Source organism: Triticum urartu, chromosome 2A, assembly GCF_056163025.1.
Source record: "Triticum urartu cultivar PI428250 chromosome 2A, HENAU_Tu73, whole genome shotgun sequence".
NCBI classification, from domain to species: Eukaryota; Viridiplantae; Streptophyta; class Magnoliopsida; order Poales; family Poaceae; genus Triticum; species Triticum urartu.
In genome coordinates, this window is record NC_141874.1 from 41,952,651 (window position 1) to 41,969,553 (window position 16,903).

At 47.5% G+C, this 16,903-nt stretch overlaps 1 protein-coding gene and 1 long non-coding RNA gene across 2 annotated transcripts; one reads left to right on the forward strand and one right to left on the reverse strand.

The window, feature by feature from the left end:
* Nucleotides 1–741: 741 nt before the first annotated feature.
* On the forward strand, nt 742–2,057 carry LOC147983429 (uncharacterized). Its single transcript, XM_087542943.1, has 3 exons — nt 742–846; nt 945–1,409; nt 1,794–2,057. Exons 1-3 carry the CDS (start codon nt 742–744, stop codon nt 2,055–2,057), a joined length of 834 nt encoding a protein of 277 aa, XP_087399069.1.
* A 2,462-nt stretch (nt 2,058–4,519) lies between these two features.
* Nucleotides 4,520–6,698, reverse strand: LOC147983430 (uncharacterized). Its single transcript, XR_015615667.1, has 3 exons — nt 6,496–6,698; nt 5,183–5,267; nt 4,520–5,063 (listed from the first exon to the last, which is right to left on the reverse strand). It is a non-coding gene; the product is annotated as an uncharacterized LOC147983430 (long non-coding RNA).
* Between the last annotated feature and the right edge of the window lie 10,205 nt (nt 6,699–16,903).

Here is a 16,903-nt window from a genome sequence, read left to right on the forward strand (position 1 = left end):
CTCCACATTTTTCTTTCTCCCCTTCTCGACCAGCGCCGCCGCCGTCGCCGCCATCTCTCGACGACCCCTCTCTTCGCTGCCGGTGCGCAGCCGCCGCCAACTCCGGCAAGTACGTGAGATCTCCCCTCTTCTTCCCTTCCCCAACCGCGTCTCCCTACGGAGGCGGATTTGAGCCGATTGGTTTGGACTGAAACTTAGTTTTTGGATTGGATCTTGATTTGGTTTCTATGGTTTGAGACCAGATCAATCAATTAGTTTGAGCCACCACTACCACCTACTACTGCTTCAAATCCAAGAGCCGCTATTGCTGGCCGGAGCTCGTCGCCTCTCTCGAGCATTGACGTCATGTCTGATCTAGATTCATGACGTGCCCTCGCGTATGGCTTTGTCCACGGTTTGAACCTTTGGATTCAATCCAAAAGTTGAAAACGGTTTGGACTGGGTTGGATGACGAGCATGTATAGTTCGGTTTGGTCTAGATTCTAAATGAAAATATCTGGATTGGTTTGGTTTTGATGTGTGTTGTGGATTGGACTGGTTTTAGTTTGGATGCCGAACTATTCCCAGTTTTAGATGAGACGGGCATTGCCATTGTCATTGGCATTGCTTTATTACGTAGATGATAGAAAATAGATTGATTGACCATTGCCAGTATAGGTTATCACTATGATTTATTATATGTATGATCTTTGTATTGTACTATGTACAATTCAGCTTAGAGTTCAACACGTTCTGTGTAGAATGGAGGAAGCACAATGTGGACGCTGCAACTCACGGTGCCGGACCAGCCTTTCTACTGCCATACTGTTCGGCATCTACTTCCAGCCTTCTTTTGTTTTTGCAGCGGTAACAATTTATATGAACCTTCTGACAGTACATTCTTTTTGTTTTTTTGCTATTTCCACTAATGTATTGTGTGTGTTATTTGTTTTTATCTTACATAGATCGTACCATGCAATGTGAGATTGGCATTCAATGAGCTCGTCGCAGACACCGTGACCTTCGATGCTCTTGGGGGCCCATACACTATGCAGGTCGAGAAGGGGCGAAAGATAACCCAGATAGGAGGAGATGATTGGGATCGTTTCATCGCCCGCAACCGTCTTAGTGGGGGTGAATTAATCAGCTTCTCCTTCAGAAAAGATAGGCCCAGGATTTCTGTTATCTATCTAAATTTGATTCCGGATAGTGAGGATGAAGTTCATGAGGAGGAAGATGGTGCTGAGTCAGATGATGACGATTCTGATGATGATGAGAACCCACTTGTTGAATACCTGTATGCCCAAGGACTCAGACTGGGCGACGAGGAAATCGGCAACCTCTGGGACAAGCTTCCGCTACGTGAAGACTACCTAGGGAAGCCATTCGTGACCCGCCTCACAAGGACGAATGTTAAACGGCATATCATGGTATGTTACTTAGTGTGGTAATTACATGATATACATGCTTAGTTAGTGTAGTAGTTCATATGACATGCATGTTGTAGTACTATGATGAGAGGCCTAGTTTAGAATTCATTTAGTGAAGAATTTTATGACATGCATGTAGTGTAGTAATATGCGATGATATGCTTAGTGTACGCAGTAATCTAATGATATGCCTAATTACTGTAGTAATTTGATGCTTGGCGTATAGTGTACTGATGTGATGATATATATGCTCAGTGTTGAATCCAATGATATATGTGTCTTGAAGTGTATGCTTTGTTGATAATTGCACGTGACATGATCATATATCATGTCAACTGTTTTGCTATTTCCACTAATGTATATGATCATGTCAACTGTTTTCAGAAATTACCTAAGAGGTTACTTGATAGCTGTGGCATCGACCCGGACGAAGAAGGCATGGCTGCTGGACTACGCCTTACCAGAACGGGCTCCATCACTAGCTGTGCCTATGCAGTGGACACGGACGGTCGCACTGTCTTGAGCAGGGCAGGGTGGAAGAAGTTCCTTCGTGCCAAGAATCTTCGGGTAGGACAGGCCATCCTACTCACTGTTGCGAACACCCGTCGCCATGACTTGAGGATGATGATCACCATCCACCTCATTTAGAACTGCGGTGGGCCATGTATCAATCTGAAATGAACTTGTTATGTTAGCTCTTGTTTGCGAGTACTTGTCGTGTATTACCGTACCTATATGTACTCATATTAACTGGTACCTAATGCTCTACTAGCTATGATTATTCCACTGTGTGATGTTTTATAGGCTGTAGTGTGACATGGTAAGTGTTATATATGGTGGAGGCTTGTCTCTAAGACCTTGTACAATGCAAGGTGCTTAGGGATGTGCTTCCACTGTGTGATGTTTTGTACGTGCCAGGTTGTAGTATGAAATGCTAACTGTTCTATATGGTAGTGGCTGGTCTCTAATTGGACCGACATGTTGAACTAGTATCAATGGTAGAGGCGTTTCGTTATGCGCCACATCCAACAGTTCACATAATTAATTATCCAAAGTTTAAGGTATGAAACCCTTGGTCATACATAGCAACATTTCGTTCCTAAAAATTAAGGTACTTCCACATTCAAACTAACTAATACTACAAATTCGAAGGAACTACTTAATACATTAACAGCACATAGGGAAGTAGCCCTGGTCCAATGGCTTGAGAAATGACGAACAAAAACTGAAAGAAGAAGGATCAGCCAGTAGCAGCACCATCAGCCTCCCAGCCTCACAACTTCAGCCAGCCTGGTGAACTCCAGGTTTTTTCTTGCAAAACACACATGTGATGTTGGAGGCAAGAAAATAAATATGCCAGGGGTCTTGTCATGGCATCTAATCGCACGGAATGCTAGTACAAATGATGGAGAACAAAACATCCAACATGAGCAAATTCATAGGAGTTCTAGATCCATGGATACCATCAAGAAAAAATGCTCAGTTTTAATTCAGACACAAGACTAGGTGAAAACATGCATATGTCATATCAGCAACATTGATATGGCATCTTTCCAAGCTTGGGTCAGTGACTTGTCTTGTGTTTCATGGCATGACAATAATTTTAACAATAAATAGACATGAAATTGACCCAAACTCATGTACAAAGTTAGGCCATATGATGCATGGATTAATTCACACATAAATGACAAAATGCCAACTTTGTATAGAATTTGCAGTACTGAAATATTTCAGTGTGTACCGGTGTGTACTGAAACTGCAGTAGTGAAATAATTCAGTGTGCATCGGTGTGTACTGAAATTGTAGTAACGAAATATTTCAGTGCCTACCGGTGTGTACCGAAATATTTCAGTGTCTACCACTACAACATTACAAATTTTGCCTAGGGCAGTACCGAAATATTTCAATGCCTACCGGTGTGTACCGAAAAATTTCAGTGTCCACCACTACAACATTACAAATTTTGCCTAGGGCAGTTCCGAAATATTTCAGTGCCTACCGGTGTGTACCAAAATATTTCAGTGTCTACCACTACAACATTACTAATTTTTCCTAGGGTTCATATGATGCCTAGGGTTCACATACATCATAATCCATCCTCCAAATCCATGTACTCAAATGTTCATGCAATTCATTGAGATTAAAATGCCATCTAGCATTCCCTCTCTGAACTATTATGATCAGTATCACCACGATGTAAGCACGAGCAGTAGAAAGATGAGGAGTGGGGAAGCTTACTCTAAACATAGCTACCGCCGCCGTTCAGACGAGGAGAGCGGCGAGGGAAGCGTGGAGAACGGCGGGGAAGCGAGGTCGCGACCATTGTCCTCCTCATCTTGCGCTTCGAAGTCTCCGGTGACTCAGTTGGAGGCTGCACAATCTGCAACGGCACCTCGTGCACGGTGGGTTCCTGATCCAGTGGATGCTCTACCCTGGATTTGAACGCCCACCACCTCCGCCTGGTCCACTCGCTGGACGAATTGGCCTGCTCCATCGCCCAGAGGAGGATCTCGATCTTCTGAATCGGTTGCGCGGGCTGGGGGAAAAGCTTTGCCCTCTCCTTCTTCGTCAAATTCTTGAGAGTGGCCATTGCCGTCCAGCTCATCTGCCTTGTGTTGTCAAACCAAGAACGGATCTCCCTCAACCTGGCCAACTTGACCTGGTCGCCGCCGGCGATCTCCACGAAGTCGGTGTTCTCGTCGCCGGCGATCTGCTCGATCTGCTGCTCCATCAAGGTTCTTGCATGGATGGAAGAGGGGGCTGGATGTGGAAGATGAGAAGAGCAAAGTTGCGGCCGCAAGAATGAGGAGAAGGCTAGGAGATGGTCGCGGTTGTAATGGTGATGGAAGAGGGGAAGGACCATGGCGGCGGCTTTGCGTTGGACGAGAGGGGCGGCAGTTTTGCATTGGACGAGAGGGCCCCACCTTGTCATATATTTCCTACGACTAAAATGCCCCTAGACTAATTGTACTTTCGAGTACTTTCGAGTACTTTCATCTACGTACTTTCGAGTACTACGTATGTATGCGCCGTTAGATCAAGACAAACGAACGGCTCCAAAAAATGCCAACTACTGTAAAAGTTGTAAAACTACATTGGATGTAGTCCATTGATGGATTAACTATAAATGAAAATTCTGAACTCAAAAGGGTGCACAATATATAGAAAAATGCTACATGCATCTCTAAGTATTGTTGAATTTCTAAATGAGAAGATATATACACATGACTCCTACCCCAAAGTGGTCACCCAAAAACCAGCCCTGGTCCGTGCATAATGGTATTCTTCGCTTGCGAGGGCCTCTCTTGCACCTCCGGCCGCTCTCCGGCACCGTGGCAGCTGGATCCTCGTCGTGAGACAAGTTTTTCTCGATCATATAAGCAGAAGGACTAAGTGGAGCTGCAAGAAAAGCTTCATCCACCGGTTCCAAAGTCGGAACTACTACTGAATCCATGACAATTAAGTGCTAATGCAACATTACTGCTGGATCTTTTATAGCACATACAATACCTATCAGGTCTACCATCGAGGCGGCGGAGGGCCCCACCCTCTCCGGCGATGTGACTGGCACCGCGTCATGAGTCAAGTTTGCGTCCATCACAAAAGTAGGAGGACCGAATGAAGCTGCAAGTTGGCCTCCATTGATTCGAAAATCTGAAACCATAGATATAGATAGTTAGATACAGTTTCCTTGTGTATAGCAACAACAACAAAAATACAGTTGTTTCCTTGTGTAGCAAAATTCAGATAGCAGTAAACTAGCATCATACTACCTTCAAACAATTGGTTCAGATCATCCTCAGTCTCAGCTCGGGCTCCTTTGATGATGAACATGGTCTCATAAAATTCTGTGGCCATCTGAGAGCAAGAACAACGAAATGTATGTTAAATTAACATCAGTGTTTCGGCGTATGGTTTCAATGAGTCAGAGTTGCTGAAATCGAGTGAGCTTGGATCACATTTGAACTGTATTAATCGGTGTATTTTGTATACAAATTTGGCGTATTTTGTATACAGAATTTGTCGTGTGCTCCGCATATAGAGTGCAGGCGGCGATTTACCCCGCTTCTTCTCTGACCCTTCCGGCGGCAATCGGATACCGGCCGCGGCCGCGGCCGCACTCGTTGTCCACCTTACTGCACTGAACGCACCTCGCCGCCAGCCCTCGACGGTGGCCTCCGCCTCGCACACCTCCACCTCGTCCGCGAGCTCGTGCGCAGGGGGATTCGTCTGCCACCAGCCTCGTCCGAGTCCCGCGTTGTCTCCTCGCTAGACCACCCGTTCGTGCCCACCCCTCCGCCTCGCTTCTTCCCTGACATTTCCCCACACTTCCGGCCGTGGACCGCGGACGCCGGCGCTGGCCTCTGTTTGTGCTCCAGTGCCTACTCCTTCACTTGATCGAGCAGAGTGCAGTTCTGCTCTGCATACAGCAGAGTGCAGTTCCTCCGTCCCCTCATTCTCGCCGCCATGGAAGCACACACCCTCCTCGATCATCCGCCAACGGACATCCTTGAGCCCAGCCTTCCGCCCCCTTCTTCTCCGAAATTTCCCCACACTGCCGTACCGGCCGTCCGCGCGCCGTCCATCGCGGCCGCACAGGTCGTCCACCTTCCCGCACTGAAGGCACCTGGCCGCCAGCCCCCGACGGCCGCCTCCGCCCGCCTCGCCCGCCTCCACCTCGTCGGCGAGCTCGGACACGGTCATCTCGCGCGCGCGGATCTTCCTCTGCCGCCTGCGCCTCCCCGCTCTGCCCGCTCAAGGCTGTCGACCTCCGCGACGACGACCCGGGCCTGCCTCGCTCGCGTTGTCTCCTCGCTCGACCACCCCTCCGTGCCCACCCCTGTACGCGCAGCTTGACCACGGACGCTACCCGTGCGTCCTCTGTTCCTCATGGACTACGGTCCCGGAGGCGCGCACTGAGCTGAGCACACCCGAGCTCAAATGGCAGCGGCATCCAGAGGAGGAAGGGGTGGCGGATCAACTATGAACTAGAGAATGCCCGGCGCGCGCGTGTGCAGCAGAGAAGGAACCGAGATGAACAGCAAAAACGAGGAAAAGAACCACGAAAGACGAAAGAGACACCCACCGGCCCGCGCTGAGGAATCCACCGGCCGCGGCTCATGAGTTCGTCCAGTTCCACGGAGCTGAGCGAGGAGGCTGAGGGTCAGGAGCCCGGGACTCTTCCCAGCGACTTAATAAAAATTGCAACCGTGTTGCTGAAAAGTGGAACGCTCCACATGGGATGCCTTACCCATATTTTGTAGGTGTGGAATTTCATTTTCAATGGGGTCCAATGTTTCTTGATAGGTGTGAGATATCATTTTGGTGGGGTACAATGGTCCACATGGGATGCCTTGACCCATGCTTCATAGGTGTGGAATGTCATTTTCAATGGGGTCCAATGTTTCTTGATAGACGTGAAATGTCACTTTCGGCGCGGTCCAATGCTTTTTTATAGGTGTGAAATGTCATTTTCAGTGGGGTCTTATCTAATGCTTATCATGACTTTGATATGCCTCACTATCATAAATATTTTATTAAATTTAACGGATGTAACAAGTCGGCGTCAAAGGATGCCCCATCTAATGATTCCTACAAATTTAATGGATGTGACATGTCGATGTCACTAGATGTTCCATCTAATGATTTCTACAAATTTAAAAGAGCAAAATACACTATGAGTACCTAAACTTGTTGATAAAAGTTTTTTTTACTTTGGTCACTGTACTCAGGAATTGATGACTTGCAGTCAATATACACGTTGTGAGGGGGGCATATATGGTCACTATTTATATTTTGTGTACGTATTTTGCTGGTTTGGCATGTTTTGATCGGTCCACACGTCTAGGTGGCAGGAAGTTCATCTTACCGTGGTCTCCTTTACAACCCCCGCCCCCCTCCCTAGACATATCTAGTATTTCATATTTGTGCCCACCTATCAATTTGGGTGTAGAGGAAGGGAAGCGATTTGGGGTGGCCGACGGCAGTCACCCGTGGAGGAGGTGGAGAGGCGGTGTAGCAGCCCTTCTCCACTGCCTGGAAGAAGTCACGATGGTCGTCATTCATCGGCGCGAGGGCATTCCACCACCCATTTACGGTAAGCCATGTCTACAATCCCTGTTCGGAAACGACACGAAGGGCACTGACAACCGGGGTTAAAGAGTTGAGGGTATAGATTTCCAGGGTTTTGAGGTGAGGGTTTAATTTCGATGATGTGTATAAATTCAGGGTTTATAACAAACTTCACTCTCCTTAGGCAATGTTGCTTCCTACCTGCTCTGGTCAAGCTTCATGGCTGCCTCCGCATGCATCTCTAGCTGGGTGGATCGACTGTGTGCTGCTCTTGAAATATGGGGACTTTGGCGACCAAAGAGTCTATAACATTGACCGCATCCTCATCAGCACATAAACACACTCCCTCCCGACATTGTCATTAGTCGATCGGGGCCTGATACGATGAGGGGAAGAAGGCAATCAGGACATGCCATTACGAAGAGTACCTATGCAATTAATATGATCTCTAATTTTAATCGATCAATGCAATTAATGTTGTTCCTAATGTTATTTGCAGTAATGTTGTTTTCAAAATTATTGCAATTAATATGCTTTCCCAAATTAACTGCAATTAACACAATTAATGAACAGTATTTCAATTTGTTGGTGATGTGATGATACGTCATTGGAGAGACATCGGACGTTGGATATAGATGATAGAATGACTGCGAGATTGTTTGGATTCATCAAAATTATGTTTTTGTAAGTTGTATAGCACATTCTTCTAAAAGATTCTTAGATGGTTTGTAATCAGTAGCGTTTCTATGTGTAAGTTGTGGGGTCAGCTAACACTTTTTTGATTGCAAGTTTACTTCAATTCATATTTGAGCAAATAATTAGGACATTTAAGATAAGATTAATATACTTGAACCCATCGCATATTGGTGCTGGCACCGCCAAGCTGGCGCTTTGCAGCATGTTCGTGCCGGTGAGCAATTCCCGCGCCGCCTTCTACGGTGACATGCAGCTCCTGAAGCAGGTGGTGGGCGCGCTCATCGTCATCGGCTGGAACCGTTGTGGCCACCAACATCATCATTCATCAGCCTCGCCGTCCGCCTCGTTGTGACGCTCGCCATCGGCCACAATGTAGTGCACGGCATGTTTTTGAACATTTGTTTGCATAATGTAAAAGATTTTTCAAATAAATAATGAATCATTTTTTTTGAATGTCATGATCATTCTTTAAAATTATGCTAACAAATTTTACGCTGCCCTAACAGGTTTTAAATACATAATTAATAATTATAGAATATTGTTTTATGTCTACTTTTCTCATACACATCGTACATATTGTGTATACACCAGAAACTTTTTTTGTGCATGTTTAATATTTTTTAAATGCATGATTAACATATTAGTATTTTTTCAAATTTGCAGCTTTATTTTTAAAAAATTAATTTTAAGTTTCAAAATACAATAAACAGAAAAGAAAAACTAACTACCTGCATGCACACAAGCTGAGGCCTGCTGCTGATTCGAGAGGTGGGCCGCCTGGCCCATGTATTAGCGCTACCGGCGTGGGCAGCTTTCAACTCGCTAAAAGCGAGGTATAACTCGCCCATAGCAATGGCCTTCCGGAATATCTTTTTCTACTTTGGCTATATGTAAGTCGCCTCAATTTTCAATTGGGTCAGTCAATTTCTTGCCGTTGACTCTTGCTCCGAGAATCATGACAGTTTTCTCTGGACTATTTATAAGCTGGTTTGGGCTTCTTTTTTTGACTGACCACATATTTTGGGTCAGTCCATTTTGGCACTGGGTTGAAGCCCATTACTTGTACCGCCAGCCCATCCCTCTTCCCCTTTGCTAGTTTTTCTGCCTTTTGTTTTTATGCGTTCTTTTGTTATTTTTTATTAGTTCTTTTTTTCGGGATGCTCAGTGAGCGTAAACATATGCACGCAAATACTATTTAATATGTGTGAAAAATAGACTATTTTGTGATTGTTGTTTGCATATTGCAATAGTGCAATTCTAGCGCAAAGTTGTGTGCAAGTGTTTTTAAACTATTTTCGTTATCTTTGTTCTTAAAGAGCATTACCAATGACACTAATTCATTACTGATTATAAAACTTTATTATTTTGATTTTAATCTAGCTATAATTTAATTTCCTTTTTTATTTAAGGGTGATACCAATGCCACTAATTCATTTCTTCATAGTTAATTTTTTTTGCAAACAAATCGCTATTTTATGCTTATCCTTGCATATTTTTAAAAAGTATATTTTTTTGTGTATATTGTGTGCATTTTTTGTCAAATCTTTGTTTTTTTCCGTTTCATTCTTCTTAAAAGTAATACCAATGCCACCAATTCATCCTTTCTTAGAAATCTCATTATTTGGATTTTGTTTTAGTTTAATTTTCATTTTATTTCTTCTTAAAGGGTAATATCAACGCCGCTAATTCATTTTTCCAGTTAAAACTTCATTATTTTGTTTTTGTTTTTTGTTATTATTTCATTTTCTTTCTTCTTTCTAGGTTATACCAATGTCACTAATTCATTCCTACTTAGCAGAATTTTTTTTGCGAAAAATCCACTATTATATGCTTACCCTTGCATATTATAAATTTTGTGCAAATTATGTCATTGTTTGTTTTAGTTTTTTTGAAAGAGTAATACCAATGCCACAAATTCATGCTTCCCTAGAAAATCTTAGTTGTTTATTGCCACCAGTTTGCAGGCTGCCGGTTTTCACATCGCCGAGCTGCTGCAGCTGCATGTGGTACACGTGCACTAGAACAAACAAGCAGGGCATCAGAGATTACATTTACTTTTTACGCATATAGCGTTCCTATACGGCCAGCCATGTAATCGTCTTTCTTGAGTTCTCGGTTTTGTTTTTTTTATTTTCAAGTTGCTTTTAACGTTATTCCGCCTGTCACGTTCTCACATCTATTTGGGACATGATTAGCTGGGATAAAGGCTAAGACCGCGGCACATATTCGAATTGAAGTATGTGCATTACTTTAGGCCATATGAAATTGTCTAAATGGCGTTGCCTTTAACAAACAAATCATTACAAAAAATTTGCAGGTCATCTTCAGAGTGTCTACCTGGATCTATATGTGGTCCTTACACCTTACTTAGCCATGTAGACCACAGGGTGCATATGGATATTGGGTTCAACCAATGGAGATGATTGCTCGGGATACATACAACTGATTTAGATGACAGTCCAATAATAAGATAGGCGTTTAGTCATCTAGACCTATTTTTGCCGGTTGTAGCAAACTTTCTTTTTTGACTTTGGTACTTTGGTTAGAGACTTTTTGTTGGACTTGTTTGATTAATAAAATGATTGTGTACATCAAGAGATACAGAGAGGCCGGGGGCATGCCTCCTTTTCGAAAGAAAAAAAACAAACAGGGAATCTTCTGTAATTTTTTCTTTTTAATTTTGACTTGCCATGTATAACTCCATGCAAAACATATGTTTCATGCATAAAAGAATCTTTCACTTTGGAATATTTCTATAGCTGGAAAGGCCACAAGCAGGACGTTACATCAGGTAAGAAATATTAAAGCCATGGAAAGTGATACGTAGCCTACCCCTTGCTAAACATGCATGCAGCATCAAGCAGGACAAAAGAGTTAGTGAGGCGATAGTAAGTTGGTTTATAAGGCATACATCACATGCATGATTTGCCAAGTTGGAAAACGATGAATTGGTTGGCACTCGTGATTTTAATTGGATAATTACGTGATGATGGCGATTGGCAAACTACTCTCTGGACCCTAAGAGACAACCTAGGGTCGCGTCAAGAAATTTTAAAACTCTCTATCTTACCTCACGGAAGGGAAGGTGAGAGCATAATTTAATCCTAGCCATCAACTGGTCAATCGATAACTCGACTATCAAAATACAGTAAGTACAAGATATTTTGGAGACTAAAGCAATTTCTAACCGATCCCCTATAAGGCCGTAAGGGAGGAGAAATTCGGTTATCCTCCCTTACAACGCACCTAGCCGATCCCTAAAAACAGCTAGTGGAGTAAAAATTATCCTCCACCTCCCAATATCCCCTCCAATTTCCCTAAATATGCTCACTCTCGCCGCGGTCGAGTAAAAATCGGCGTCTCTCTTCCTCCCACCCCCCCTCCCGCCGGCGCAGCCACTACGCCCCGCTGCCACCACCGATGACCCTTCGTCTGGCCGGAATGGATAATGAGTTTAACGAATATGCCAACAATAGACCGGAAGAAAACAAGATTGCAAAAAAAAAAGCATTCGGTGGCACTTACAAAGAAGAACTTGTGGCAATGATCGACACCAAGAAGGTGTTGGCGGCCGAACGCAAAGAAGAGAAGATGGCGAGGTGGAATGAGCTCACGATGTTCAAGGATGACAAATTGAAGGCCAAGTTGGCGGCCGAAGAGAGGCAGATGAAGGCAGAGGAGCGTAGGCTTGCACTTAAGGAGGAGAGGATTCATGATGCCAAGAAGACCGAAAAATATGCTATCTTGTTCATGAATTCAAACACATGGATGAAACCACAAGGAAGCATTGGGAGCTCACTCGTGGAGAGATCTTGGAAGCTTCCCTTCGGAATGTTGGTGGTGGCTGAGGGGGTGGTGGTGTTGATGGTGGTGGCCGATCGAGGGGGTGGTGGTGTTGATGGTGGCCGAGCGGATGGCGGTGGTGCTGATGGCCGAGGGGGTCACAGTGTTGATGGTGGCCGAGATGATGGTGGAGTTGATTTCTTCGTTGACAACCTTGTTTGAGTAGTGGTGGACAAGGTGGTGGTGGTGCATGCCATTGGTTGGCTCGATCCACAACATATACATGCTATGTTTGTGGTGATTTTGGATCAAATATTGCGTTTGAAATGATGAATTTTGGGTGAACTTTGCATTTTTTTATTTGAAATTCATGATGATGAAACTATATGTTGTGACAGTTATGTTATGCATGTTTTGATTTTAATATTCTCGTGATATATATTGTGTAGTGTTTGAAATTGATGCGGCTAGGACACAAAATCTATACCAATTTTGGTTTTAGTTCCACTAACTATAGAGGGTCGGTTAGGTGTGGTCATTGTTAATGAGTAAAAATTTACTCCACTAACTTTACTCCGCCGGATACTCCCTTACTTTTTAAGAGACCGGTTAGAAATGGCTAATATAGAGTAGTGCATTGAAGGCGGTTCTTGTGCGCAACCTTGCAACGGCAATTTTGCTTTTCAAGTGTAGACAATAGCTGCTAACAAACATACAACCTCCAATTAATACCAACCGCTATAAGCCGTTCTAATTAACGACTACCCCACAAAATGTTCCTCCTCCCACACTTCTAGGGTTTCTCCACCTCCCATGGGTGTCGTCGCCGATCTACCTCGTCTTCTCTGACCTTAGGGCCTGGTGGATCCCGGCCCTTGCCGATGGAAGGGCTCCTGCTTCATTTTGAGGTGTGTTTTTTAGTTATTTTAGGATTTGTTCCCCGCTTAGAAAAATGAGGCAGAGGCGGTGGTTCTCTGAAGATGGAATAAATTTCTCCATGCCTAGCCCCTGTCTCAACGATACGTCGCGTTGTCGGAGGGCGTGTGGAGGCGTGTCTGCGGTTGATCTCGCATGATTCGGTCGGTGTTTGTTTTTGGTGGATCTGTGTTGTTCCAGTTTCCGGTTGTATGCGTTTGTGTGTTATGGATTGGATCCTTCACAACTAAGCTTCTTTTTTAATGGCGACGATTGTTTTTCTGGCGCGCTAGTCCTTTGGTGCCTTAGCATGGCGATTTTCCGGCTATCCACTACAACAAGATTTGACCGGCTCATGTGAGGGAGGGGCGATGATGATGACAGAGTGCCATTGACTAGCGACAGCCACAAGCATTGGAGCTAGATTTTGGTTTTAGTTCCACTAACTATAGGGGGTCGGTTAGAACTGGAGTAAAAATTAATCCACTAACTTTACGCCGCCGATACTTCCTTAATTTTTAGAGGATCAGTTAGAAATGACTAATATGGAGTAGTGCATTGGAGGCGGTTCTTCTGCACAACCCTGCAGCGGCAGTTTTGCTTTTCTTGTGTAGATAATAACTGCTAACAAACATACAACCTCCAATTAGCACCAACCGCTCTAAGCCGTTCTAATTAACGACTACCCACGAAACGTTCCCCCTCCCACGCTTCTAGAGTTTCTCCACCTCCTGTGGGTGTCGTCGCCGATCTGCCTCGTCTTCTGTGACTTTAGGGCCATGAAGGTGTGGTGGATTCCGGCCCTTACTGATGGAAGGGCTCCTACTTCATTTTGTGGTGTATTTTTTTAAGTTATTTTAGGGTTTGTTCCCCGCTTAGAAAAGCGAGGCGGCGGCTGCGATTCTCTAAAGATGGAATAAAGTTCTACATGCCTAGCCTCCGTCCCGACAGTGAAACTCGCATGATTCGGTCGATGTTTGTCTTTAGTGCATCCGCATTTTTCAGTCTTCGTTCGTATGTTATGGATTGGATCCTTCAGACCTAAACTTCTTTTTAATGGCAACGGTTGTTGTTCTGGTGCGCTAGTTCTTTGGGGTCCTCTTCAGATTTTGGACTGGATGGCTCTCCGCTCCCCTCCCTCCCCCTTCCCCCCTGTGGCGACTCCTGCGTTGGGCTCCTCCCCGTCGGCGACCTTGCTCCTTGCGTCTCCCCCTTCCACCCCTCCGCTGCTCCCTCCGGGCTCCGCTCCGGCGTCGCGTGCCGCCCTGCTCTGCGCTCGGTCCTCCCCTCCTCGCTCTGGCCGCATCTCCCCGCTCCGGGCCAACAAGTTTTGGGCTCTGGATCCCGATGGCTCTGAGTCGGACTCTGAGGCTTCCTCCCCTCCTCCCCGCCCTGTCTCGGCGTGCTGTCCTTCCATGGCTGCGGCGGCGGGTCGCCGGCGCAAGTTCGCGCCCGGGGGGCGGGGGCGCCCCGCTAGGCCTTCCTTGGAGGGTGATGGGTGGCGTCGCGTCTCGCGTGGTCGTCGGCGTGCGACGTGTTGGTCCCCTACTGTGGTCTCGTTGGGTTCTGCTGGTGTGGCAGGGACGACGCCGCCTTCTGTGTTGGGTTCTCTGACGGATCTTCTTGCTTGCTCGGCCACAGTTGCGGCTTCCGGCGTGCCGGCGGCGTCGGAGTTGGTGCCAACCCTAGATCTGGGATCGTGGGCGACGCTGGCTCCCCCGCCTGCGGAGCGGGCCCCGTCGGGTGCCCCTGGGCCTGCTGGGCCCCTTGCGGGGTTTGCCTTGTCATCTCTGTCTGTTTTTCCCCCTCTTCCTTCTTTGGGCTCTGGGCCGCGGGTGGCCCAGGTCCATCCCACCCCTCCTATGAGGCCTTCTATCGAGCCGGGCCTGGCTCGGTCGGGGTATTTATGGGTGCGGAGGGGTGCGGTTCCCCCCTTTCTAGGGTTTCCGACTTTCTCATCCGACCTAACTCGCTACTGTCTCCCCATTCGACGCTTCGCCAGATCTCCTCCTCCCCCTCCGCTCTCCCTCTCGTTTGCGGCGGTGGTTGCGATGGACCGCTCCCGTGCGTCCTCCAGTGAGGCGGTCTCTGGCCAGAAGCAAGGACGCGATGGTTCTGGCGTGGCGGCCGCAGATCTGGAGTACGAGGCGGTGCTCCGTGCCAAGCTTCAGGCCTCCCTCGCCCCGGTGGCGGGGTCGGCGGCGGCATCGGCCGGCGTGTCTCCCCGCGCCTCGGGTTCGGTCCCTTCTGCACCTCTCCCCCCCGCATCTGGTGCCCCATCGGCGGCGATTGATCCCTGGGAGCTGGCGGCGGCGGCCAGTCGGGCGGGTTCGTCGGGGCCTCCCCTGGCGTCCCCTCCCCCCCGCTGGGTGCTGCTCCCCGGGGCGGTGCGCCGGTGCGTGCTCCGGTGGCGGCTGGGGGTGGCCCGTCTCGCTCCGTCCCCCGTGGGGCGTCGGGGGCCCTGGTCCGCCGCCCTGTTGGCCCTGCTGTCGGGCGGGGGGCTGGATCTGGCCCTGTCTCATCTGGTGATGGCATTCTCCCTCCTCCTCCTCGTCGATCTGGTCGCAACCCTCCCCAATCTCAAGTCTCCAATCCCATCCTAACCTGCTTCGCGTGTAACCGCCCCGGGCATTTCCAATCTCGCTGTGAAAACCCCCCCTTTTGTCTCATCTGCAGAAAAGATGGCCACCTCACGGTGGATTGCCAGAATCGTGTCAAGCCCTCCGCCTTTGTTCACTATGGAACTGGCCTTCCAGGGTGCTCTTTCTTTGCCTTAGACAAGGGGATCCCAGAGGCAGCCCCTATCCCTTCGCTTTCCAATGTTGGCATTATCTCTGTCCAGGCTAAACGCATTTCTTCCCAGACCCTTCTCGATGAACTTCAGTTATGGGATGAGGGTGGTTGGGATTGGCAAATTCGCCAACTTTCTGAGTTCGATTTTGCTGCGACCTTCCCCTCCAAAGAAAGCCTCCGTATGATCTCCTCTTGCACTAGCTTCACTCTGCCTCTGAATCAACTTGTGGTCTCGGTTAAAACTAATTCCAACGGGTCTAAAGCGATCTCTTCTTTGTCGGATGTGTGGGTTCTGGTCGAAGATGTCCCTCCTAGCATGCGCACCACGGCGTTCCTCATGGCTTTCGGGGTGCTCATCGGGAAGCCTATCGAAATGGATCAAGCCTCCCTGGCTATTCTGTGGTCGGCCCGGCTCCGGGTCTGGTGTGTCGATCACCTGTGCATTCGCGGCTCCATTGATGTATTCCCTGCTGCTGGCGGCTTTCGGCTCCGGGTGCGGGTGGAGGGGGCCTCGGGTCCGGTGTCGCCTCCTCCTCCTCCTCCCCCCGGCCCCTAGCAATGGTGATAAAAGCAAAGACGGGGAGGGGGGCCCTGACGACTCCATGCATGGGACTGACCCCCGTTTCACTCAGTTGGAGTGGGATGGGCTTTCTCCTGAAGATCAAGATCTGCTAAAGGAAAATGCTCCTGCTGGTAAGGGGACCCAAGATGCGGCGCCTGGCTTGGGCGGAGGGGATGCGGTTTCGGGTGGGGCTAAGGGCACTCCTCTCTCGGCTGTGTGCTCCAACCTCCCTGCTCGTCCCGCTTCTCCCTCCTTGTCTGGCATTGAAGATCTCCCCCCGGCTGGCCCTGCTGTGTCCAAGAAGACACTACTAGGAAAAGGCCTACTAATGGCGCACCGGTTTTGCCTACTAATGGCGCATCACCGTTGCGCCATTAGTAGCACGCCACTAGTAATTTTTACTAATGGCACACCACTGGTGCGCCATTAGTATCTGGTATACTAATGGCGCACCAACTAGTGCGCCATTAGTATGTAACAGCATGCGCCATTAGAGTGCCTCCCGGGGGGCCATACGTAAGCATGGCTTTGTCATACTAATGGCGCATTCTCTGTTGATGCGCCATTAGTATCCTTTGGCATAATAATGGCGCACCTGGTGGTGATGCGCCATTAGTATGAATATTTGGTTTTTTTCCTTTTCTGATTTTTGCGCAGGTTATAAAATATATTA